At 40.1% G+C, this 23,364-nt stretch overlaps 2 protein-coding genes across 3 annotated transcripts in view; one reads left to right on the top strand and one right to left on the bottom strand.

Annotated features, from left to right (window-relative positions):
- zdhhc9 (zDHHC palmitoyltransferase 9) overlaps window positions 1-13,710 on the top strand; it is a 33,679-nt gene extending 19,969 nt beyond the window's left edge. Inside the window, exons 5-11 of one of the 2 annotated variants that reach the window (XR_015842836.1) lie at window positions 1,359-1,496; window positions 1,817-1,865; window positions 2,846-2,948; window positions 9,118-9,221; window positions 9,850-9,967; window positions 10,667-10,735; window positions 10,820-10,969. Coding sequence is in view for 1 of the 2 variants with exons in the window: in XM_088293286.1 (XP_088149412.1) it covers window positions 1,359-1,496; window positions 1,817-1,865; window positions 2,846-2,948; window positions 9,118-9,221; window positions 9,850-9,967; window positions 10,820-11,002 (695 nt within the window). In the remaining variant the exon portion in view is untranslated. Of the gene's footprint in view, window positions 1-1,358; window positions 1,497-1,816; window positions 1,866-2,845; window positions 2,949-9,117; window positions 9,222-9,849; window positions 9,968-10,666; window positions 10,736-10,819 lie in introns of both variants that reach the window. The other variant, XM_088293286.1, reaches the window with a different exon arrangement.
- sash3 (SAM and SH3 domain containing 3) lies at window positions 13,669-22,141 on the bottom strand. Its single transcript, XM_088293287.1, has 8 exons — window positions 21,970-22,141; window positions 20,122-20,217; window positions 19,264-19,392; window positions 17,178-17,307; window positions 16,953-17,110; window positions 16,286-16,498; window positions 16,002-16,146; window positions 13,669-14,681 (listed from the first exon to the last, which is right to left on the bottom strand). The coding sequence occupies exons 1-8, from the start codon at window positions 22,024-22,026 to the stop codon at window positions 14,434-14,436; spliced, it is 1,176 nt and encodes a 391-aa protein (XP_088149413.1). The 5' UTR covers window positions 22,027-22,141; the 3' UTR covers window positions 13,669-14,433.
- Between the last annotated feature and the right edge of the window lie 1,223 nt (window positions 22,142-23,364).

Raw genomic sequence — 23,364 nt, 5'->3', positions numbered from 1 at the left:
CCAGAAGGGCTCAAAAAGAACAAAATTAATGTTTAAAAGTCCGTTTATAAATTCTCCAATATGGCAGTGTTGAAACTATTCTGCAAAGAAGAGTGGTCCAAAATCCATCCACAGCGGTGTGAAAGACTCATCACCAATTATTGCAAACCTTTGATTTCAGTTATTGCTGCCAAAGGTGGCAGAACTCGCAATTATGTTGAGCGGCAATTACTTTTTCACATAGGGTCAGATAGTTTTTTATCGTTTCTCCCCCTTGGTAAATAAAATCATCGTTTAGCAACTGCATTTTATATATGTTTGGTTTGCCTCAGTGTGATATTAAAATTGGTTTGATGAAATGAAAGCATTGTGAATGAAAAATACACAAAAAAACCCCCCACAAAAATCAGCAAGGGGGCAAATATTATTTCACACCTCTGTAGATGGCGGCAGCGAAATAAAACGAGTTTCTTATGCCACTCCAAGTGCAAGTAATTGTCAAACTAAACATAAAACAACGACCTTTTTGAATGACTAAATAAAGGTGCCTTAGGAAAGTCCGATAGCTTAATGCTAATGGACAATGCAAAATGCTATATTGGTGTTTGATTGATTGATTGATTGTAAGTTGTATATTAATTAGGGTTGAATGATTGTGAAAAACAATCTTAATGTGATACTTCAATTACAGTTAACTTTGAAAACACTTTGACTTGAAATCTTTGAAGCGTTCACCAGGACAACTTTTACCAAACAAGTGTGACGTAAATGTTCAATAAGTCTTTAGAGTCAGATTACAACAATAATGCAAGCGAATATGACTTTTTCACTTCAAATTTTTGTATTTGATGAAATGGTGATGTCTCAATGTGTGCTGCACTTCATAAGCATTGAACTTATTGAGACACAAGATCAATATTTAAACAATGTATACATATGTAAAAAGTAAAACCTACTGACTGACCGAAATGAAGCAGAGGATCTTCATTTTTTTTTTCTTTTCCAAACTGCTGCTTTGCGATTTGAAAATCGCAATCTACTACATTGATTTAAATTTGACTCGTTTTTAAGCCCTCATTTGAATGAAGAACAATAATACAACATAGTATTGTACTTGATAAAAACACATATGTGTATTCTCATCTCTTTTCCAATTTGCCTTGCATCTGGCTCTCTTCCTAATCACAGAAGAGTAGAGGAAAAAGGAAATGAACACTAAATATAGCCCCCCGGTTTACAGAAGGCACTCTCAAGGCCATCTTTGAAGGAGCGGCTCATTTGGATGGAAATGTATTTTTAACCAAGATGTCCTTTGATTGCTGAAAAAGCTGGCCAATACAATCCACATTTTACCGTTGTTTCGATCTGTGTCCCCTCAGACCGCTTTGATCACCACTGTCCATGGGTGGGCAACTGCGTGGGCAAGAGGAACTACCGCTACTTCTACTTGTTCACGCTCTCGCTCTCGCTGCTCACCATTTACATCTTCACCTTTGACATCGTCCACGTGGTCATGCGTGAGTATCGTGCTGCTGCGAGGGAAGAAGAGGCGTATCAAAGTAGGAAGGAATGTGACAAGACGAGAAGGGCGAGCTTTACCGACAAACACATGCGCTATGACCTAAATAAGATCTACTGAGGCTGGGCCTGAGGCATATCATGATGTGCATGTGACAGATCTTTCGCACAATCTACATCGTTTTTCTACCCTGCACTGATGATACATGAGGACACATTTGTGTTTTCTCCTTACTGCAGTAGTTTCAGTTGACCCAACAAAAATCAGCACAGTTTAGTGCAGAATAAGTTTCACTTCTGTGTGTTGCTCTGTTCACAGGTTCAGTGGATGATGGCTTTTTGAGTGCATTGAAGGAAACACCTGGAACATATCCTTTTTTTTAACAACTGCAGTGGAAATACTGCAGAGTCAAAAAGACATAACATGGGGACATTTTATAAATTGTAGCCGCAATACAGCTATAATGTTCATTTGTAACCTCAAAATACTCATTTTTTTGCCCCGACTTGCGAATGTGAACTCAACTCAATAAGCATCAGTTAGGCAAAAACTGAACATTAGCCATATACAATAGTGAACAGTCTTGCAAAATGAGGCTTCAAGTGGTTTATTGTCACTCCCAGTTGAGGTTTACTGTCAACCTAAACATAAAACAAAGAAAATGACACCTTGTCTATTTAAAACAGCCGCAAAGCTTTGCTTTCCAGTCTGCTTACTTAATGCTAACACTAAATAGCATATTATATGATGCGGTGCTTTAACTGTTTAAGCAATGGGTTTAACACAAATGGTGCAGCAGTTCATCTCGACAGACACTTTAACAGATATCACAGTCATATTCTCTTTGTAGAATGACTGAGTTTTGTAGTAATCAGCTCATAGAGGATTTGAGACATCTCAGTGAACATTAAAGCCGTCTGTCTGTCTTATTTTCTCCCCGATTGGCCAAGGCATGTATGCCAGAAAAAGAACACAATAACCATTGAATTGATTGTTTGAATTATTATTTACTCTATTTGTGTAATTACTATCCGTTTTCATAAAGTACAATATTACAAAGTACTATTTTTCATTTATTTCTTTATTTTTGAATACAATACAATACAATAGGGATGTTTCACTCTTCTCGATGTCAAGTCACTCAATGCGTCCAATAAAATAGTTATCTTTTTATTTAATAGCATCTGGATATGTCTGGCCACAGTTATCTTGTTTTTTTTCCACTGTTGCTGCTTTTAATCATATTATGCAACTCTCGGCCATTTTGTTGTCCCTGGCTATGCAAGTTGCTTTAGCAGTGTCAGGGACAAATCATCTGTTCCCATTTCCTTGACTCAAAGTTCTCACCGTGCTTGAAGTGCTGGTGTGTTTCTTCACACTGTGGTCAGTGGTCGGCCTGACCGGCTTCCACACCTACCTGATCTCACTCAACCAGACCACCAATGAGGACGTAAGTCTCAAAAATTCCCTTCACTTCACTTCCCAACTGATATTTGTTGACACCAGTCCATTCCAGTCAAACCACATTTGACTACACATTCACAGTGTGACAATGTACTTTACCTTTATTTACGTTTCACACAGAGCATGTGCATTTATTCACACACGCGCACACACAGACACATAGTCAGAGACAGAGGGAGATTGCTGTCTTTGATTTATTTGAGCGTCATCTTAAACTATACTTAAACAACTAAAATTGAGAGCCAACTGAGTTTTATCTTTTTTTTATTTTAAATTTTCAGTGTTTCTATGTTCAAAATGAGATTACAGATAAGATTCAGTGTGTGTGTGTGGCTTCACTTGCCTGTAAGGATAAAAACCGACGAGGCATAAACGCGTTCAAAGACCACTGCACTTGTTACCATGACAATGACACTGCCTCTCTCACAAGAGGAGAACAAAGGGTTGGCAAACCGTAGCTTGTTCAATAATTAAAGAAAAATGATTAAAAACAAATTGAAATAAAAACTCAAAGAATATTTAAACTCCCATCTTTACTTGGACTACAGTGTGTTTCATTATTATATTGGAACACATTTAGCTTGGATTTTCACACGATTTTTGTAACCATTAATGAAGCCATAATGTGCACTTTAATGGCTCTTTTTTCAAGGCCCTTTAAGTTTAATTTGCCCCACCCTGATCACTTCATTCGCACAGAGACCATGAACGTCTATACGAGACAGATTGCAAATGGAGCTGTTGAGTCACATGACAAATTGGCTGCAAAGCACTTTGAAAGCTAAAAACAGCCTGAAACAGAGGCCAGACACAAGCTGGCGATATAGCATACGATACAGCAGGGAATGCGTCTTCTTTTGTTGAAATACAACTGAGCTGACGGGACAAGTGAACACGCACCCGTCTGGTTTACAATATTTAGAAGAAGCTCATGAGAAGAAGATGTGGAGATTCATTGATTAATCGAGTAGGGGTGGGACAAACAATCAATATTGCTAAGTGTACCGTAGCTTTTCTTATACATTATTGATAGACTGCAGTTAAAAATGCAAAAAATATATATTTTTTAATGGGTCCACCCATGATGCATTTTTGAGGTGGTGGTCTTCCAATAAAATAAAGTGTATGCAGCATTATGTCTTCAAGTGACTTATTAGATTTGCTTTATAACTGGTACATTGAATGGAAAAACAACCCAGTGTAGAAAGCACGTCTACCTGCATCAGGTTTTGCTGATTAAAAAATAAATAAATAAATAAATGGAAAAGATGAATAATTTAAAACCTTTCCCCACAATTAATAAGGCCTCCAACCTAAAAATGATTTTTTTTTTGGATCACCTTTTGAGTGGGGACGTGTGTACACTCACTTTGATTCTGAATCAATCAGTCCCATTCAAACACACGTCATCATTTAAAATGCCTCTGATTAAACACAAATAAAGTTCACTTCATCGAGAAGGCTTTTCCTGGCTTTTTTTTTTTTTTTAATTTATTATTATTTTTTTTGAAGGTTTTTGTGCTATCATTTACTGCTTTTTTAAACTGTTCATAATTCCCTCGACCTTGACTAATGATGCATTCCAGAAAAGTGGGAGGTTGGATTTATCCCACTTTGATTTTACCATTTGAGACTTTGAAACATTCCTGGTTTATGCAAACATTGAAGATCTTTGATAAATATATATATATTTTTTTGTTTTGTTCCTTGAAAACACATTTTGATCTCCAGCAAGTCTGCCTTCATTATTTGCTTTATTTATATCCTGTAAATGAAGGAATGTCCTCGCAGCATTTCATACATTTCACTGAATAACTTCATGCGGGGAGATAGCGGCATCTTCACGCAGTCGGTACAATTCATGTTAAATGAAGTTATATCAAATAACTAAATGAATGTCCCGGGTCGGGTCACGGGGCAGCAGCTTCAACAGGGACTCAGACTTCCTTCTCTCCAGCTACTTCTTCCAACTCTTTCGGAGGCATCCCAATGCGTTTCTAGGCCAGCCAGGCGACATTGTCTCTCCAGCGTTTCCTGGGTCATCCCCTGGGCGTCCTGACGGTGGGACATGCTCGGAACACCTCACCAGGGAGAGGTCCAGGAGGCATCTGAACCTGATGCCTGAGCCACCTCATCCGTCTACTCTCAACATGGAGGAGCAGTGACTCAACGCTGAATTCTTCCCGGATGACCGCGCTTTTCATCTTATCTCTAAGGGAGGCGGAGGAGAAACAAATTTTGGCCGCTTGTATGCACGATCTCGCTCTTTCGATCACGACCCACAGCTTGTGACCATAGGTGATGGTAGGATCGCGAATCGACTGGTAAATCGAGAGCTTTGTATTTCCGTTCAGCTCATTCTTCTCCACATCAGACCGATAGAGTCCGCACCACAGCAGACGCTGCACCGATCCTGCATTCACTTGTGAACAAGACCCCAAGATACTTAAACTCCCTCAACTGCAGCTGGATCTCTTCACAGACCAGAAGAGGCCACTCCACCCTTTTTCTGACAGAGGATCATGATCTCAGATTTGGAGGTGCTGATTTTCATCCCAACCGCTTCACACTTGGCTGTGAACCGCTCAAGTGAGTGTTGGAGATCGCAACTTGAAGAAGCTAATCATCATCATCTGCAAAAAGCAGCGATGCAATACTGAGGCCACTAAACTGGAATCCTCCCTACCCGCCGAGACGTCCTGCCAATGCTCAGCGACCATGCATGCTCACAACGCCAATAGTGAAGTGGGTTAGAGTTGGGGTTATGCTGTCAAATGATTGTCCGATAGGATGTTTCGCACGGTTAGGACATTTTGGCAGAACACCGGCAATGCGAATCAAACTCTGACACCGGTCATGCAGGGACTGAAAAGCCCATATTGTGGGTTCGGTACACCGTACCCCTGAAGCAACCTCTACAAAACTTAGCCAGGGATGGTCGAATATCTTCTCCAAGTCCACAGGAAAGGCAAACTCCCATGCACCCTCGAGGATCCTGTCAATGGTGTACAGTGGCTCCACTATTCCGCGGCCGGGACGAAAACCACCCTGCTCCTTCTGAATCTGGGTATTGACTTGCCCACTGAGCCTTCTCACCAGCACCCCCGAATAGACCTTACCAAGGAGGCTGATGAGTGTGATACCTCTGTAGTTGGAACAGACCCTGTGAGCCCCCTTCTTAAAAAGAGGGACCACCACCCTGGTCTGCCGATCTTGAGGCCCTTCATCGATGTCCATGCGACGTTGTAGAGGTTTTGTCAGCCAGGTCAGCCCCACAACATCCAGAGCTATTAGTTAGGAACTCCGGGAAGATCTCAACCACGCCTGGGACCATGCCACAGTGAAGCTTTTTAACCACCTTGGTGAACTCAACTCCCGAGATACCAAAGCCCACCTCAGTCCCCAGCCTCTGCTTGCTCAAAGGAAGCTGTTTCAATGGAATTGAAGAGGTCTACAAAGTATTCACCCCCGACTCACAACGTCCCAAGTCGAGATCAGCAGCGCCCCATCTCCACTGTACCAATGTTGATGGTATACTGCTTCCCCATCCTGAAATGCCGGTTGGTGGACCAGAATTTCCTTTTATCCTGACTTCCCACTTTCCTGGAATTAGGCATTAGCATTAGGCCCCATTAGAGCTGATGAAAAACAGCCCAGAAGCATAAAGCTGCCACCATCATGCTTCACTGTTGGTGTTGTGTGCGTGTGTTTGTGTGTGTGGGGGTGGGCGTGTGTGTGTGCGTGGGGGCGTGCGTGGGTGTGTGCGTGTGTGTGTGTGTGTTTTGGTGATCACAGCGTTCCACCTTTCGATGCGTCAAATCCTAGCATATTTTCCCATTTGTGTTTATTGCTGGAAAGAAAAGAAAATATCAAGGAAAGCCTACTAGAATAACTCCCATGTATTTTGGGTTGTTATTGGCACTCTGAATGGTGGCAGGTGTGAGCTGACTACGATTTATCATGAATCATGTCAATCATGTGCATTGTCAATTCTGACCACAGCCACAACCCATTTATAAGAAGGTGTGTGCACATTTGTGCAATCACATTAATTCAATTGTTACCTGACAGTTAAAAAGAACAATAATTATTGCAGAAATGCCTCTTAATCATATCCAATGTTGTTTATTATCTGCTCTTATTGCTAGTTACTCCATCTTTGAGTCTCACCTGATGAGTCACTGTTGACGCATGCTGGTACAATGCGGTGGTGATGTTGCAGATTCTTGAATAGAATCAACATTAATTCAAATTTGTGTGAATTTAATCAAAGCAAAATTGCATTTGTGGGCTGCATCAATGATGAGTGAGGTTCTTGAGGTGAAAAGCAAGAGAGTGCATTCATACTGTATTTCACCATATCGCCCTTTCTGCTTCAATGATTAATTCATGTTTCCACTACTTTTTTTTGCTTTACCCTGAAATGGCTGCCCTCATTTTTTCACCATTTAACGAGTGATGATGCTGTGTAGCCCAATAATAGATTTGTTAATACCTGCAGGGGATGGGACCTCTGCCAAAATATCCACTGTGGTGGTGTGATGTGTGCGTGTGCGCATGCGCATGTGTGTGTCTGTGGGGGTGTGCGTGCGTGTGTGTGTGTGTGTGTGTGTTGTTGGTGGCTGTGGGAGGTATAGAAAATGTAAATATTAAAGATAGATAAATCTGTTAGTACGTTAGTTATTAAAAAGCAATCAAAATACAGTGGTACCCTTAGATATTACACGTCAGATACTGTATGATCGATGCATGGTGGCAGCATACTCAAAGCAAATCACGTCACCCAAAATGAAATATCTCTTAATCAACACTATGTATTAGAAGTTGTTGTATACGCCATGAATTTACAATTGTTGCACTACTCTGTATCAAATATAGCACTGCACTTTTTTTTCAATTAGACAAGGCTATGGCCTATTTTATTGATGCTCCTCCCCTCACTTACTTGGCCCCAAAATACCACAAGATGGTACTGACGCACTATTTTATATACTGTGTCAATATGATTTCATTATAACAAAAAACATGTTGGAAAACTATCAAATGTAAAATACGTTTAATCAAAAGAAATTACTCTCCAGTACTTTTTCTAGAATTTAATTAGAACGATGAGCCATTGGAGGGGGATCACAATCGGGTCACTACTCTGTACAAAATCCACATTGTATTAGAAAGAAAATAGCGCCACCATTAACACTGTGTGATAGTGTAGGTGTACTTACTTTTGTGACCTTGAGTGAGTGTGTACTGTACAATAATGGTGACAAATTGTAATTACATTTAGTAAACCTAAAAAAAAAAAAGCCTTTTTTGTTGGGCAAGTCTGTCTCAAATTTATCAATGAATTATTTAATTGGGTTCCACATGCATGTTTTGTTTTTCAACGGTCGTAACATTAAAGCCGGATTCATTAAATCCTTGACGAGATCCTTTTTAGTAGGTCAAAGCCCATCCATGTCTAAAAATAGAGCTCTGCTTTTGAATAAGGTATAAGCCCGGGGAAAATGTTTTGAAAGGAGCCGCTGAGCGCCGCTGTCTGTTTAAGCGAGGAGTCACAGATGCTCAGTGAATGTTTTGGTAGATTTTTTTTTTTAATCTACATTGCCCCTTTTCTCAGTTACCCAATAAACTGCAATGATATGAGTATTTCCCATGTGGATTTCACTTCGAATAAAGAATACCGGGATATACATTTTGATATTGTCGGTCTGACTTCTTGTCATGCTCCATCGTTTGTGTTCAAAAATTTTTCATTCCAAAATTATCCAAATGACTGCTTGTATCTCCTAAAATTCGTAAACAGTACCATACGTATTATACAAAAGTGAGTACACCCCTCACTTTTTTTGCAAATGTTTTATTAGTATATCTTTGCTTGAAATATAAGTCAACATGTAACACTCAGTTATTCAATATTAGGTAGTCAACTACAGCTTGAATAAAAGTGTAAATTTATTGTTCCTACAACATAACTCAACACACAATCATTCATATCTAAACCGCTGGCAAGGAAAGTGAGCAGACCCCTTTCGCTTCCTGGCATGTAACAGGAACTACTTTTCCAGTAGACCTCGGTGTTACCCAGTGGTGGCATGAACTATGAATCGCAGCATTGTGGGGAGCTAATATTGTTTTTATTTGATGTGTTCTGACAGATTAAAGGATCCTGGTCGGGGAAGAACCGAGTGCAGAACCCCTACAGTCATAAGAACATATTTAAAAATTGCTGCGAGGTGCTGTGTGGGCCTGCGTACCCAAGGTATGGCCCAAGATGATACATCCTGCATCACACATGTTCATGTTTTGGTATTGCCATACTAAACGTCTTTGTTATAATTCCTGTAAGAGTGTAAGAGTGTACATGTGTTGCCCTGCCGTTGGTGTTCAAATAACGATACTAATCGTCAACATGTCAAGAGCTTTTGTCCATTGTTTGTTCCCATTAAGCTTGTGAACTGAACAGATAAACTTTGGGTGTTTAACATGTACAGTGTTTAATTCTCTTGCTTTTATGTTTAGCGTGAGAGTAAACTGTGAGTGGCTTAATTCCTCGTTTTTGATGAATTGTTCAATATTGCCAAACAGCTGCTATTGTTAAGTCAGTGAAATTGAGATCACTGCCACCATATAGTCGTTTTCTCTTGCGAGTCAAAACAAACAATGGCTCATATCTTGAAAACACTCACACTGGTAAGATGGGTCATTTGTATCTCAAAGTGCCGCCGTTTTTTAATGAAGACATCTATGTATGAATTTTTGTATCCTCCGCTGTCATGCAATTCTGTTAAGGAGTTAGGTGTGAATCAGCAGTCTCAGTTCCACAGTAGATGGCTCGGTTCTACACCCCGCTTCCATCTACTGACTAATTGCTCTGTGTTGCTCTTTAGCGTCTTGGACCGGAGGGGCCTGATGCACGAAGATTCGCCTGTTTCTGCATCGTCTGCTGTACCATCCTCCTCCTCTTTATCTTTCTCCAACAACAGCAAACCAGCGCCGCCAACCACTGTGAGCATAACACACACACATTTACACACGTTTAGCCTCCCCCACTCACACATCTCCCCCTAGTAGCGTCCCTGAATGGAGAATGTAATATAAAACTGAATCTAACGCAATAACCGGAAAATGTGAGGCTGTGAGAGAAAGAGAGAAGAAAAATATATATTACAACGTAGATTCTAAACTGATCTACATGGGGAAAGCAAATCACTTGATCCATTTACTGTGGTTAAACATAATGTAGTGCATACTTTTTGTTTGTTTCCCTACAAAATTCTCATTTCTACACATTGAGTAAGCGTACTATAGATGAGTCAATCAAGAAGTGGCCTTTTTTCTTGTATTTGCAACAAATGACCCTGCTAAAAACCCATCAGTATTATACAAATCTGCCACATGATTTTAACGACGTGTTTTAACTGAAAGTATCTTACACATCTAGTAAAATTCTTGTGATCTTTCTGAAATGCCAAAATATGCCAAAAAGGGCTTATTGAAATAAGACAGTAATTAGACCAACTTGTTTTCTTCAGTTTCTTTTTCATTTTAATTTCTTGTACTACTCAAGGTGCATCATGTGAGAAAGTGTAGAGCTTTAATTGGCAGCACTTAAATTAAATTCGTATGATTTATTTTTGTTGTCATCACGCAAGAAACTAAAGAAACACGTGTGGTCTACTTTTTTTCCATGACTGTTTGTTGAAGTGATACATCTCGACTGAGAGACATTCTATGCGGAGGAGGAGCCGAGTTTAGCCTGGGTTGTTAGTAGAAGTATGGAAAGTCTTTGCTGCATGTTTACACCATTTTGTAGGGGTCATATTGTATCAATGATGAGTTGATGTCTTTTACTTGCAGAAAACGACAGCGCCACTCATCCCAAATGAGCACACGCCCGATGATGCCAAGCTGAGCATCGGCGTCTCCACAGAGCAGAACTGCTCTTCCGAAGACGATCTTCCTCCTTCTACCTTCATTCCGCCTTTGGCTTCTCCCGAGACTGACGCCGAGGCCTCCGTAGCTAAGGACAAGAGCCACTAACCATATTCCTCCGAGTCCTGTCCGGTCAGGAACTCTCATAACACCCAAACCCGACTGCGCTGGGAACACGGTTCCTCTCCTTCCCCCACGTGAGTGACGCATCCTCCTTCAGGGAGAGGAGTCATCTAATGAAACGTCAGCATCTTCCCGTCTCCCGAACACTTTGCCTGGCAAGTGTCACCGAGGGAGGAAAGAAAACGTGTGCATGACAAACTGAAAGGAGCTCCAATAGGATGACTCTTCTTCCAAACCTTGTATTAACTTTAAATGTGAGCGGCCAATATACCCCCAGCAAGCGGCCGGCAAAGACATTTCTGTTTCTCTACACGTGTAAATTGTCATTCAATATACTCCCCTTTTTTCTGTTGTGCACAAATTACATGCTCTATGCAAATCGGCAAGGTTCGACGAGCGGTGTTTGTGCGTGACTGTCATATTCTATTGGCTCGGTACAGGCAAGTAAAACATCTACCTTGTATTCTGTGAACTGCTGCATTCAGAACTGTTACTATAGCAATGGAAACGCCTGTCTTTCCTTCCCTTTTTATAGGCATAATTGTTCAAGGCGTGGATAATATTCTGTGACACTTGCTTTACGCACACAAAATATCTTCACTGGGAGGCAACCCACCATTTGTGTGTGTGTGTGTGTGTGTGTGTACGTGTGCGCGAGTGTATGCAGGCGTGTGTGGCTTTAGATGTTCTTTGACCCTGGTAGCAATTGTGCCTTATAACAAACGCAACAGACGTCTGTGCCACCCCTGTGTTTAATCCAAAATGCCAACATTTAAACTTTAGAAGGCATATGCTACTCGCAAAACTTTAGGGATACAGTGGGGCCTTGAGATATGAGTGACCTGACACATGAGTTAGAAACCATCATTTGGCGGATTTGTCTCTTATACCGCCTGCTGGTGGCTAAGGCAGGTACACCAGAAGGAGCGGCACAATGAAATTAATTAGAGAATTTAGCATGAAATAATGTTGCACAAATAATTATTGGTGTTCTCTTAATGATGTTAATCCTCAGTGCAGTAGACAAAACAAGACATTTCCTTCTTAAAAAACACAAACATTTGGTGTGATTCTTTTGTGGAGGCTGGAATGGATGAACTGCATTTTATTTATCTCAACAGGGAAAAAATTATTTGAGAGACCAGTGTTTTGAGTGATGAGTGTTGTCACGGAATGATTTAAACATATATCTTAAGGCACCACTGTATTTCGCTTTTGGGTTTAATTTCAGGATGAAACTGAAATGCGAAAATTCACTTGGCTGTCCACCTCAATGCCTTACTGTGACCCTTCCAGTCGCTGTTTCTTTCTTGCTACTTGCTGATGATACTTTGACACTCTTGAGATCAGAGGCCACTTGGTCCCATGGTGTCAAAATCTGAACAGCATGATGAAGAGGTGTATTTAAATACCAATTGAACCAGGAAGTAATCAATCCAGAGTGAATAAAAAGTGCAAAAAATGTATAAAATACTTAAACAGTAAACAGTTTTATAATTGCATTCAAAGGTTTACTAAAGGTCAAATTAAGTTCACCCTTGAAGGTTTTAGTGCATTTTAAGTTGATCCTGAAATTTCCACCAAAGCACAATATCCCTAACTTTTTGTTCATAGTTGTATATTAGTTTGAATATTTATGTATGAGTTTTCAGGAAAAGAGCCCAATCTTCCAACTTGGAATGAGGAGTGCAAACAGTTAATTTGCATTATAAGTAAAAAAAAAACAAGACCAAGTAACGTCCTTGTTGAATTGTACATATGTTTAAAAACGTGGATGTATTGAAAGAGGCAAAGGCAGTATGGTCGACTTTTTTCAAATGTTCCCGAGCTCCGCCAAAAACACGAATATCACACTCGATCCAATCAACCCCCAGCAGTCCGCACTCTTTTTCCTGCCGCCCTCAAAGAAAAAAAAAGCACCTCAGTTTAACGTCTTCTCATTTGGATAATTCCTGGAGGTTGGCTTGGAGGCCGTCTTTAATGCAGGAAATAAAAACTGATGTAGGCGAGGGATGAGCTGGAGTCACAGGAGGCAAAAATGTGATGAAAGTCGAGCTCCTTTTCTGTGTTTAAAATGATGTTAGCGAGTTTGTGATTGTGTACTGTTGTGTCATATGTGAGAAAGAGCAAGTGTTAGTGAACTCTTGGTGTGTAGACGTATCGGACGCTGCCAACAGATGTTGTCAAAAATGACGAAATCTAGTGTATTAGTCACGGTTGATTTTTATTCCAGCCAAAGTGGAGAATTAATTGATAATTTGGGATATTTGGTCATTCCTGGCAGCTTTTTTTTTGTGTTATGTGAAGTGGAAACGTTAAACAATGAGGAAGGATCTTGGAGCCTTTTCATGAAACCCAAATGTTTCTTTTCACTATGAGGAAAACAGTTGTGATTTGGTAACGGGCGAATGTATGCAACTTACATTTTTAACAGTATCCAAGCATTTACTTTCAATTGTATGTCTGATTTTTTTTATTTTTTATTTGGGATTGGGGGTTGGGCATAAATGTGCTGTTATCAGATCCGAATGCTCTGATATATAATATCTATGACATCATGTATACCGATTGAGATTTATTTATGTTCACTTTGTTTGGTTGTAACACTGTGATTTTATGTGTTTTGTTCCAGTTACTCCACTTCTTTTTACATGATCAATATGTCTGGTAAATAAACCATATTGTATTAATTATTTTATTTGTCTTTAGCTGTGGACATTTTGAAACTCAACTTTATTTATAAATCACCCCAAAAAAAATCACACATCGAATACAGTGCTGTACACATAAAAAATCAAATGGTAGCTAAGAAACAATGTGAACGTAAAACAATTAAAACAAGAGAAAAATAACAAAACACTGAAAGAGGTGCCGGAGCTGAAATGCCAAAGATTAAACATTTGTTTCAAGACAATTATTAAAAGTGGACAGTGAGGCGGACCTCTCTCATGTGCTCAGACCTGCAAAAGTAGAATCTCTATCTTTTTTTAAGAAACCTTAGACTATAAAGATCTTTGTTTTTAATATTCAAACAAAAACTTCAGGGAGCTTCCAGGGTCATCATCAGCATGTCTTTCAAAGTTAAAGGGTCGGCAATATCATTATTGGAAGCTTTCCACAGTTAACTATCGGTATTTATGTGTAATCTTCACAACAGTTTATCTTGCACAGGCTCGCAGAAGCCTATCCCAGCTGGCTTTGGGCAAAAGGCAGACGACACCCGAAATGGTTGCTTGCCAGTGACAGGGTACGCACATTATTGAGAAACAATTTACAGCGCATACACAAGTAATACGTTGCAGATTGCAAGTATAAAGACAAAACTACTGAAGCGTAAAATGCAATTATCCCAAAACAAGAAATCCAAAAACGCCAAGGCCCTGAGTAGAACATTTTCATGACTTGATCCAGAGTCTTTAACATGGTTGCTGCACACTCAGTTCTTGCAGGTTTTGTTGAACATCAGCAATCATCTTTTGTTCTGTCACCTTGCTGGTTTCTGACTGGTCATGCTGAAGCTCCCAATCTGGTTTAGGCTCCTCAGGCCTCACATCTAGCTGCTCCGAGCTCTCAAAACAACCTGAATCCCTCGGTTCCTTGGTGTCCTCCCTAGGTCTGTCCTCCACCTCCTCTTCCTCCTCCAGTGGGCCGGATTCATCCTCAGCTGCCAAATCATATATATGTTTAGTTCAGGATGTCTTAACATGTTATGACAGCTAATTAATTATTCGCACACACACACACGCACACACCCCCACGCACGCCCCCCCACACACACGCACACACACACACACACACACACACACATATAAATGGTTTCCTGAGCAACAGTGCACTATGAGCCGAGACTGACCAAGAGGGAACCATTATTTCTGGTCATTTTAATGAAACAAAAAAATACCAGAAAATTTTTTTGGAAGGTCTCGAACCAAAATGTTACTTGAAAGGTGATTTTTTTTTTTTTTTTTTAATAAATCGCCAAGAGGGGACCTGGGTCCTTGAGTGAGGTATACCTCCCTAAAAGGGGACCAGCATCCTGTACTCATTCACACTACTGATGAGTGCTTGTTTACCACTAAGATTTTCTTTGTTTCTTTCAAGAATGGCTGATTCAACCTAAACCTTTAACCTTTGAAACAAAATAATTATGTTATTAGATTATATTATTAGAATAAATTTGGAAATAATTGCAAATACCGGGAGATGGTCACTTAGTGCCTTATTTACTCGCTCCCCTTTTTCGCCACCCCCCCTTTAGCACCGACCCCCCACGCCCCCAAGTATGACCCCCCCCCCCCTCCGATTTGATTTCATTTCACATCTACCGCTGGGTTAGTGGTGAGGTAATGAAAAGGAAAGTGAGTGGAGGCGAGATGAGCTCAAATATCAAGATGTCTTACAAAAGACTGAACACAGGCATGACTGTAGGGCTGCGTAAGAGCAGTAAAAACATTTGTAATTATGTCACTGAAGCAGAGAAGTAGGATGATGGCATGAAAGATTCCCTTCAGGCACATTTCCTGCGTCAGAAGGAACAGGAGATGACTTTCTGACTGACAGCGCCGGCTTTCTTAAAAAGATATAATGGCAAATTGACTTTTTAAAACCTTGAAAGTCCTTGTGAAATTAAAACAAATGTATCTTCAATATTACACACACCACAGAGGAGTGTTGGAATGAGAAGAATGCAGAATTGGAATGATTAAAAATAAAACAAATGGCTGAGTATTTAAGATGAGGCTTCAACCTCATTAGATCAGCTGTTAGCGGCTGTGTTAAAGCGGCATTCATTTGCGGTCACGACACAAGTGGGTGAACATCTACTTTTGGAGGGAGTCTTTAATAACATCACAAAGACACTACTAGATTTGTTGCTTGTCAGTTTTTGGAAAAATAGTTGCCAGAGTGTCATAAACGTCACTAAATATAAGGACAAGAAGGGCAGAATAACTGGTTGCGTAAAGAGACGGATCATGAAACCTACAGTCTCGGAGCAGGTCAGCAGCGCTCAGGATCTTGGCGCGTTGATCTGGGTCCGTGATGTTCAGCTCATTGAGGTGAGACTCCCTCAGACCCGCAAAGTCTTCCAGGTTCTGAAATCCATGCATGGACAGCAAGGAAGACAACTCCTGGAATAGGATGAAGTTCATTTGTCAGATGTGCGGTTGGAAGAATACTTAGGACACAAATCATTCACCGACAACTAGCTTGGGGCTCATGATTCTTAATTATTAATAGGCTTATAAAAAAATTTTTTAGGCACCGCACCATCAGACCGATGCAGTCTAGCACCTCCTCAAGGGTGGATGGTTTGGATTTGTTTCTGTTGGTCTTGCTGTCACAACGTCTTCGCCTGGCTGGGGGGGTCTCATCGGGCAGCAGATTGACGTAGATGAACTTAAAGGATCCCATCTTGTGGTTGAGTTTTCCTGTCCAGGTGCCCACGGGAGGCTTCTCAATGATGTGGATGATGTCTCCTTTCTGGACGAGAAAGAGGAAGCACAATCTTGATATGTAATCAAACCTATAGATTCAACATAATCAGTGTTTTGATAATGGACGAATAACCTTAATTATGGATAACAACGTATAATTAAAGATAATTTGAGAAAATTGATCAAAACTGCATCTCTTTGAATTAATCAGAACCCAAGAATTTGCTCTCAATTTCAGCAAGTTGGAGGCTGCTAATTTAGTCATTTAAGAGGCCAATTTTGTGGTTCGCGGTCAGCTCATCCTCGGTCATGCCACCAGCTTGCCGGCTTGCTCAATTGAACTTAAATCCTCAGTGTTGCATTGGTGCGGATTTCCTGATCAATGTACGCCTCAAAACTACACATCATATCACTATTTTGTGATGAAGAATGTCTTTCCAGTCTTTTGTAGGTCAACATAAAGAGGATGATTTCCGATTGATGTCGTCTGGCAGACTCACCTGAAGTTTTAGAGATTCCACATCGTAAGGACTGGGGGTGAAGTCAGTGTGTACCACGGCACGGCCACAAAAGGGTCCGTTAAACGGGACGGAATTCTCATCCAGTCTCATGCTGTCCCTCTGACAGTAACCACTGTCCAGGCTTTGTCTGTCGCTATCTGAAGAAGGACACATGTGGACCAGGATTCTTCATGGCAAAGAGGGTCAAAGGTGAGGAAGACTTACTGCCAGAAAATAGACAGGTGAGGGGACTGGAAGCTGTGTCTTCTGAGCCTGTGGAGCATGTTGATATCCTCTGGTCCCCCCACTTGGGTGACACCGGGGAAAGTTCCTCACTGCTCTGCCCTTGAAGAGGCTAAGACCAATATGGTGTCATGTTAATTACACACAATATATATATATATATATATATATATATATATATATATATATATATATATATATATATGACTCCTCTAGATGGCACTCTGTTCAACAATGTGCATGATATAAACCCCTTTATTTAAACCGACTGTCATCTATTTTCTTTTGAAGCATCATTTTCCTATCGCATCTCTGTCTCTCTCTCTCTCTTGCTCGCTCTATCGCTATCTGTGCATATATACATATACACAAAATGTTTTCACCCAAATGCAAAAGTCTGAACGGCTCAATTATGATTTTCTTTCAAGTCCGACTTGGCCCACTTTCACATGTGGTCCTAGCTTAGATCTGTGTGTGATTTTTTTTTCGAATGCAACTGCAGACTGAACGGCCGGGTCGCATGTATCCGTCATCCGGAGCCTAACATGTATTCTGTGGCTGGAGGGAGAATGCTGGCAGCTAGAAGATTGACTCTGTAATTGACTATATTCTACAGCTACCAGGATGGCCGAGTGGTCTAAGGCGCCGCGTTCAGGACCCAGTCTCCCCAGGAGACCTGGGTTCGAATCTCGAATTTCCCCATTGTGGGACTAATAACGGGAATATTATTATTATTATTATTTACTTTAATTTAATCCCACTTGAAATTTGAAGCATAAACTGGACAATTACTCAGAAAGTAATATTTCAGCCAATCATTCTTTTACACTCATCTGTGTGAAGAAATAATTGAGAGCCAAAATAACATCTCAAATTGCGTTTAATTTGAGGAAAGGGTCCGTCCTCATCGCTGAAGTGGTGTGACACTAGACAAGAGTCTGAGAAATTTTCTGGTGCCAGAATGCTATTTATTTATTTTTTAAATTTTTTTATTTATTCATTTATTTATTAATTTTTTGTGCTGGGGTTATCAGAGGGTGAAATGCAAGGATGGAAGTGCTTTAAAAGAACGAAGATAGAGGGCGATGGAGGGTGATTACTTTAAAAGTGGCCATCTATGTGTTTACACAGTACATAGATACTATATTTATATATGTATATGTGTGTGTTGCTCCACGGTTTGTGTTCGAAAATGTTTTGCTTCAATGACTATTGATGCTAACCATTAGCATGTCAATGGCATTTTGCATACTGTGTTTGGATAGCATTCGGCAGTGCACTTGCAAATTTAACTTATCTATTCAAGCGTTTCACTCAATATTTTACATTTACAGTATAGTTGTTTATGTCCATCCATCCATCCATTATCTAGGCCGCGTCTCCTCACAAGGGTCGCGGGGGTGCTATCCCAGCTGTCAAAAGGTAGTAGTCGAGGTACACTCTGAACTGGTTGCAAGCCAATCGCAGAGCACACATAGACGAACAACCATTCGCGCTCACACTCACACCTCAGGACAATTTAGAGTGTCCAATCAACATCCCATGCATGTTTTGGAATGTGGGAGGAAAGCGGAGTACCTGGAGAAAACCCATGCAGGAGAACATGCAAACTCCACACAGGAAGGTCAAAGTCAGAATCGATTAGTTGAGTATGTGACAAACGAAATTTTAGATTTTGGACCATAATGTTCTATATGAATTAAATAAAATTAAAACAAATACAACAATATATTATTTCACAATATTATGATAATATCAATATTGATATGTATAATATTTTATCAATACATATATATAGATCTAATATTTTATCATACATTTTTTGTTCCAATACTTCAACATTTTTCACATTCATTTACTTATTATGGTTATATTATTTGTAACATAATTGTAATATACACATGTTAATTTCATTAAAAAGAAATTCAATAGTTCAATAAAGTGGAAGTTAAACTTGTAGTCGATACAGACAGAGACATTGCTCAAACCAGTAACGCCTTTCACCTCCAATAGATTGTAGTGAGAAAAAGTGCATTAAGAAGTGGACAATGTCTGAAATCATATGTACCCCCTCGTCAGCCAGAACCTTCTGCACCATCTTAGAGGTCTTGCGGGTCATCGTGCGGGAGATGACGTTACGCCACTTCTTGCTCAGTGTGCCGCCACTTTTCTCTCCCTCTGTGATGCTCCTTTCCACCTGAGAAGGCACAACTGTTTAACTGTGACCTTTCGCCCCCATGTTGCAACATCATATCCATAGCAGATCGAGACGATTAGAACACTTGTTGGTTTCATAGAAGCGACCGTTTGGGAAAATGGTTTGTTTGCCCAGTGTTGCTCTGAGGAATCAGGAAAAGTGCAAGAAAGAACCACTTCCTCCACTGAATGTCAAAATTAGAACCCAAACTTGATTCTCACGTGTAATGCATTTTCTGCATTCAATTCTGCACTTAATTTGACAAAAAAAATAAAAAATAAAAAATGGAGATAGCACGCTCTAATCTTTAGTAAATTAAATTGTTTAATTGCACTAACAAAATGCACAACCAGGTCAAAAGGAAAACTGAAGTGACTGCCTCTCTCCACGCAAAGGACATCCTGTTTGCTTTTTATGCTAAAATTCCCTCGACACACAAGTCATTCATATGGACTTCCAGTGAACTGTGGTGTGAAGAATCAGGATGTTTTGCACTTTTACAATTTACATTTATGATATGAAATAAAAGTACAATGGCATGTTTGGAGGAACCCCGACAGTTACACTTTTCACTCAAGCAGTGATGAAATGTACACTTCGCTAAAAGTGCTCGTGCAAAAGCCAATGCAAGAAGAGGTAAATTATTAGGTCAGTCCCACTTAGCATTGATTTCATCAGGTGTGAAAAAAGTTCAAAATACAAACAATCATGTGTGAGAGGCTGACTCACACTCTCATCGAGCTCAAACTCCTTGTCCGGTGTGACGGGTGAGGGGATTTTGGGCTTCATGAAGTCCTTGAAGCTGCTCGACCTCTGCAGCGTGAGCTACAAACATAAGCATATTTCTTTTAACTAACATCACAAATAACTGCAATCAATACAATCACCATCATAAAAGATTAGTCATACACACACACACACATACACACACGCAAGCATTACTTATAATCTCTCCAAATGTGTGAAGACAGAGGGCTTCTGTGAGGAAACATGACTTGAAAGTCACTTTTTACCAGAGGTGTCACATCCACGTCCAGAATGTAAATGCCCTGTCACATTTTGGCTTTAGCAGTTTACTTGCTGGTTGAAATTGTCGAGAAGAAGAAACGGTTCAGTAGAAGCATCTGTGGCAAAAGCCAAACAGTGGCAGGGTTTTTACTTTCTGGACACATCAGGCTGAATCTTGATACCGAACGTTAGTCTAGCAACCATCCTCAGTCTCACTGTCTTTCCATCTTTATTTTTCTCGACTTTGCGCAGGTAAAATTGGGCGTAACTGGCATTGTGCGCCATTGTGAGATGGACGTGGACTTTTACCGGTCAAACCTCATGGGATGCCTCATTTGCATAAAAATCAGGGCTTGAGTAGCGCAAACCCAGATATGCCATGCCTGACATCGTGGACCAAACACATAAAAAATAGTTTTAGCCCTCCCACACACTTTAAACACATTTAATCTTAAAACAATTTTGAAGAAATTGTAAATATATTTGAGCACAAAAACTTGTAAGCATAAAATGTATTGAAAACTCTCCTGTCCGTGTAGATGCATGGGCCTGATAGGGGTGGACAGACGGACAATGACAGAAGGGTGCCCAAGTCTTGGACGGCAGACGGACCGGCAGAATAGAGTAAAGTGCCCATCTCTATTTGTGATAATTCCACATTTACTCTCGAAAAGAGATTTATTCCAGCACAGGCAAAGGAATTCCACCATATCTCACGAGTTTCCCGCTATTTTGTTCAAATATGCTTTGGTTGAAGGTTCCTGGATGCAGGCTCAGCTGAAGTGTGGAACAAGGTCACAAAAAGGGGCGGGGTTACAGAGCACTTTAGAAAATTGGGACACCCTACACACTGGCAGCATCGGCGGGACCACGCAATTGAGGGGCACAAGGGGGCAAGTGTGGGTATTGGGATTGGGCCTTTGTTTATGTGACTGTATTTTACAAAGGTGAGGACACCACAAGGTGCAGCACAGTTAAATGGATGGCAGCATTAAATCATTAAGCACATATACAATCATGGCGATGTAACAAAATAATAACTTGGAGAAAAATGCCATCATGTGGAAAATCAATGCTTAGGAGTGTTATTTAAATAATGCAAAAATAATAAAGACTAAATTCAATGTGTTATTCCAACCCCACTCAGCTCAGCTGGACATCTGCACTGATGAGGCAGCAACATGAAGCATTGTTGAAGTTCTTTTTTTTTTTTTTTTTCAACGCAAACTACTTCTGCAGCCATGATTCATACTGTACCAGAATAGAGGAACTAATCTTTTTTTCTTCATATGTGAACAACTTTAAGCAGTTAGACTGTGTGCGCGTGTGTGTGTGTGCATGTGCGCGTGTGTTGGTTAGCTCATCTTAACCACAAAGTTTGCACTTACATATGCAGACTTCCTTGGAGACAATGTACTTAAGAAATCCTCTACAGGTTTAAACTTCAAACGTGATAGTCCGCTTTATTACAAGCCTAGTATGTAGTCTATGTATTTAGGTAATAAAATATATCTGCTTATGCCACCACACATTTAAAAGCAATATACCAATCAAAAAGGCTTTGCTCACCTTTTTCTTCTGCGCCGACTCCTTCTCCGAGGCGTTGGAAGGCTTTCGCCTCAACATTTCGTCGTCAGTGGCGAGCAGGCGACTTGGACGAAAGCAAGAAAAGTTGGGTGAAGGTTTCAGTGCTTGTGTCAGGGTTGATAGGACAAATGTGAAAAGAGATGAGACAGGAGAGGTGCACTCCCACGCTGCTGAAATAAGAGCACACACACTAAGGGGAAGTCACATAACCGCATGGCAACAAACCTGCTGAACACTTCATTCCTACTGTCAGCTCTTTAACACACAATTAACAGCTTTTACCATTAGTTCCAAATGCTCATGTATTTATTACAGTGGTGCCTTGAGATACAAGTTCAATTTGTTGCTTGACCTTGCTCCCAACAAAATACAGATATCTTTCCACGGTTTAAAGAAGACAAATGGTATACTGTATTGCAGACTCAGATCCTCTTTTGGCTTCTTAATACAGCGGAAATATTATTCTTTCTTCCCAGAAAGCAAAAAAAATATATATGCGTAACTATTGTTTTTATATGGCTGCATGTGTTGCTGCACCATTTGTGTTTAGACATGCTTGCTTAAAAGGTCACAACTGCGCCTCATAGATGCTAGCTGTCAGCCCACGTACTAACAGAGTTTTGAAATATATGTTTGTATCAAGGTAGCAGAAGCTTAGTGGTTTTAAATACAGCATTTGTAAATCTCTTTGTTTTATGTTTAGTTTGAAAAGAACCTTCAAATGAGATGAGTAGCAAAAAATCTTGATGTCTCTTTTAAAAGTTTACTAATAATAACTTCCAAATTGCTTCTTGCGGTGATGTGAGTTAAGTAACCTGCCACCACAAAGCACTCGTATCTTGAGTTTGTACTTGCAAGTCAGTTAAAAAAAAAATAATAAAAAATTGTCCGATCGACGGCTCACATTGCGAAAATGCTGCTGATCATTCGCAGCGCAAAGCACCACTACAGTAATTTTTCTAAACAAACAACATGAAAGCTTTGAGTATTCTTTAGTAGAGTGCACTTGATGACACGCATTGTTGCCACATTTATTCCCTTCTTCAGCACACATGTGAATCACGCTAGCTTTTTTTTTTTAAAGCTGTTGCTCATGTCTCCACACTGTGCTTTTTCAGCGTATTTTCCTCTGCTGTGACTATTTGTCAGCATGTTCAAAGGAGGGCCTTTTTTAAAAAAACAAAAATACAACAGTGGAACAATAAACACAAACCAGGAAAACTAGACTGCTAATGTAAGTTAATGTATTTTTTTCTCAGATTTTCCTTACTCATAAATGCAAACGCCAGTCAGCGTAATTTTTAAGGCATCAACCGTTTTTGAAGCAACCTCCCTCTTAACCGAATTTAAAAAAAATAAATAAATGAGTAATATAAA

This window comes from Idiotropiscis lumnitzeri, chromosome 4 (genome assembly GCF_059441095.1).
Source record: "Idiotropiscis lumnitzeri isolate Australia: NSW breed Sydney's pygmy pipehorse chromosome 4, RoL_Ilum_1.0, whole genome shotgun sequence".
Classification (NCBI taxonomy): domain Eukaryota; kingdom Metazoa; phylum Chordata; class Actinopteri; order Syngnathiformes; family Syngnathidae; genus Idiotropiscis; species Idiotropiscis lumnitzeri.
The sequence above is the reverse complement of the archived record's forward strand: the minus strand, read 5'-3'. Positions and strand labels throughout refer to the sequence as shown.

Excerpts from the sequence above, each read along its gene's own strand:
- sash3 (XM_088293287.1), bottom strand. The coding sequence starts at position 22,026 with ATGTTGAGGCGAAAGCCTTCCAACGCCTCGGAGAAGGAGTCGGCGCAG. Across the intron at positions 20,218-21,969 it reads AGTCGGCGCAGAAGAAAAAG|CTCACGCTGCAGAGGTCGAG; the intron begins GTGAGCAAAGCC and ends TTATGTTTGTAG. Across the intron at positions 17,111-17,177 it reads CACCTGTCTATTTTCTGGCA|ATAGCGACAGACAAAGCCTG; the intron begins GTAAGTCTTCCT and ends GTCCTTCTTCAG.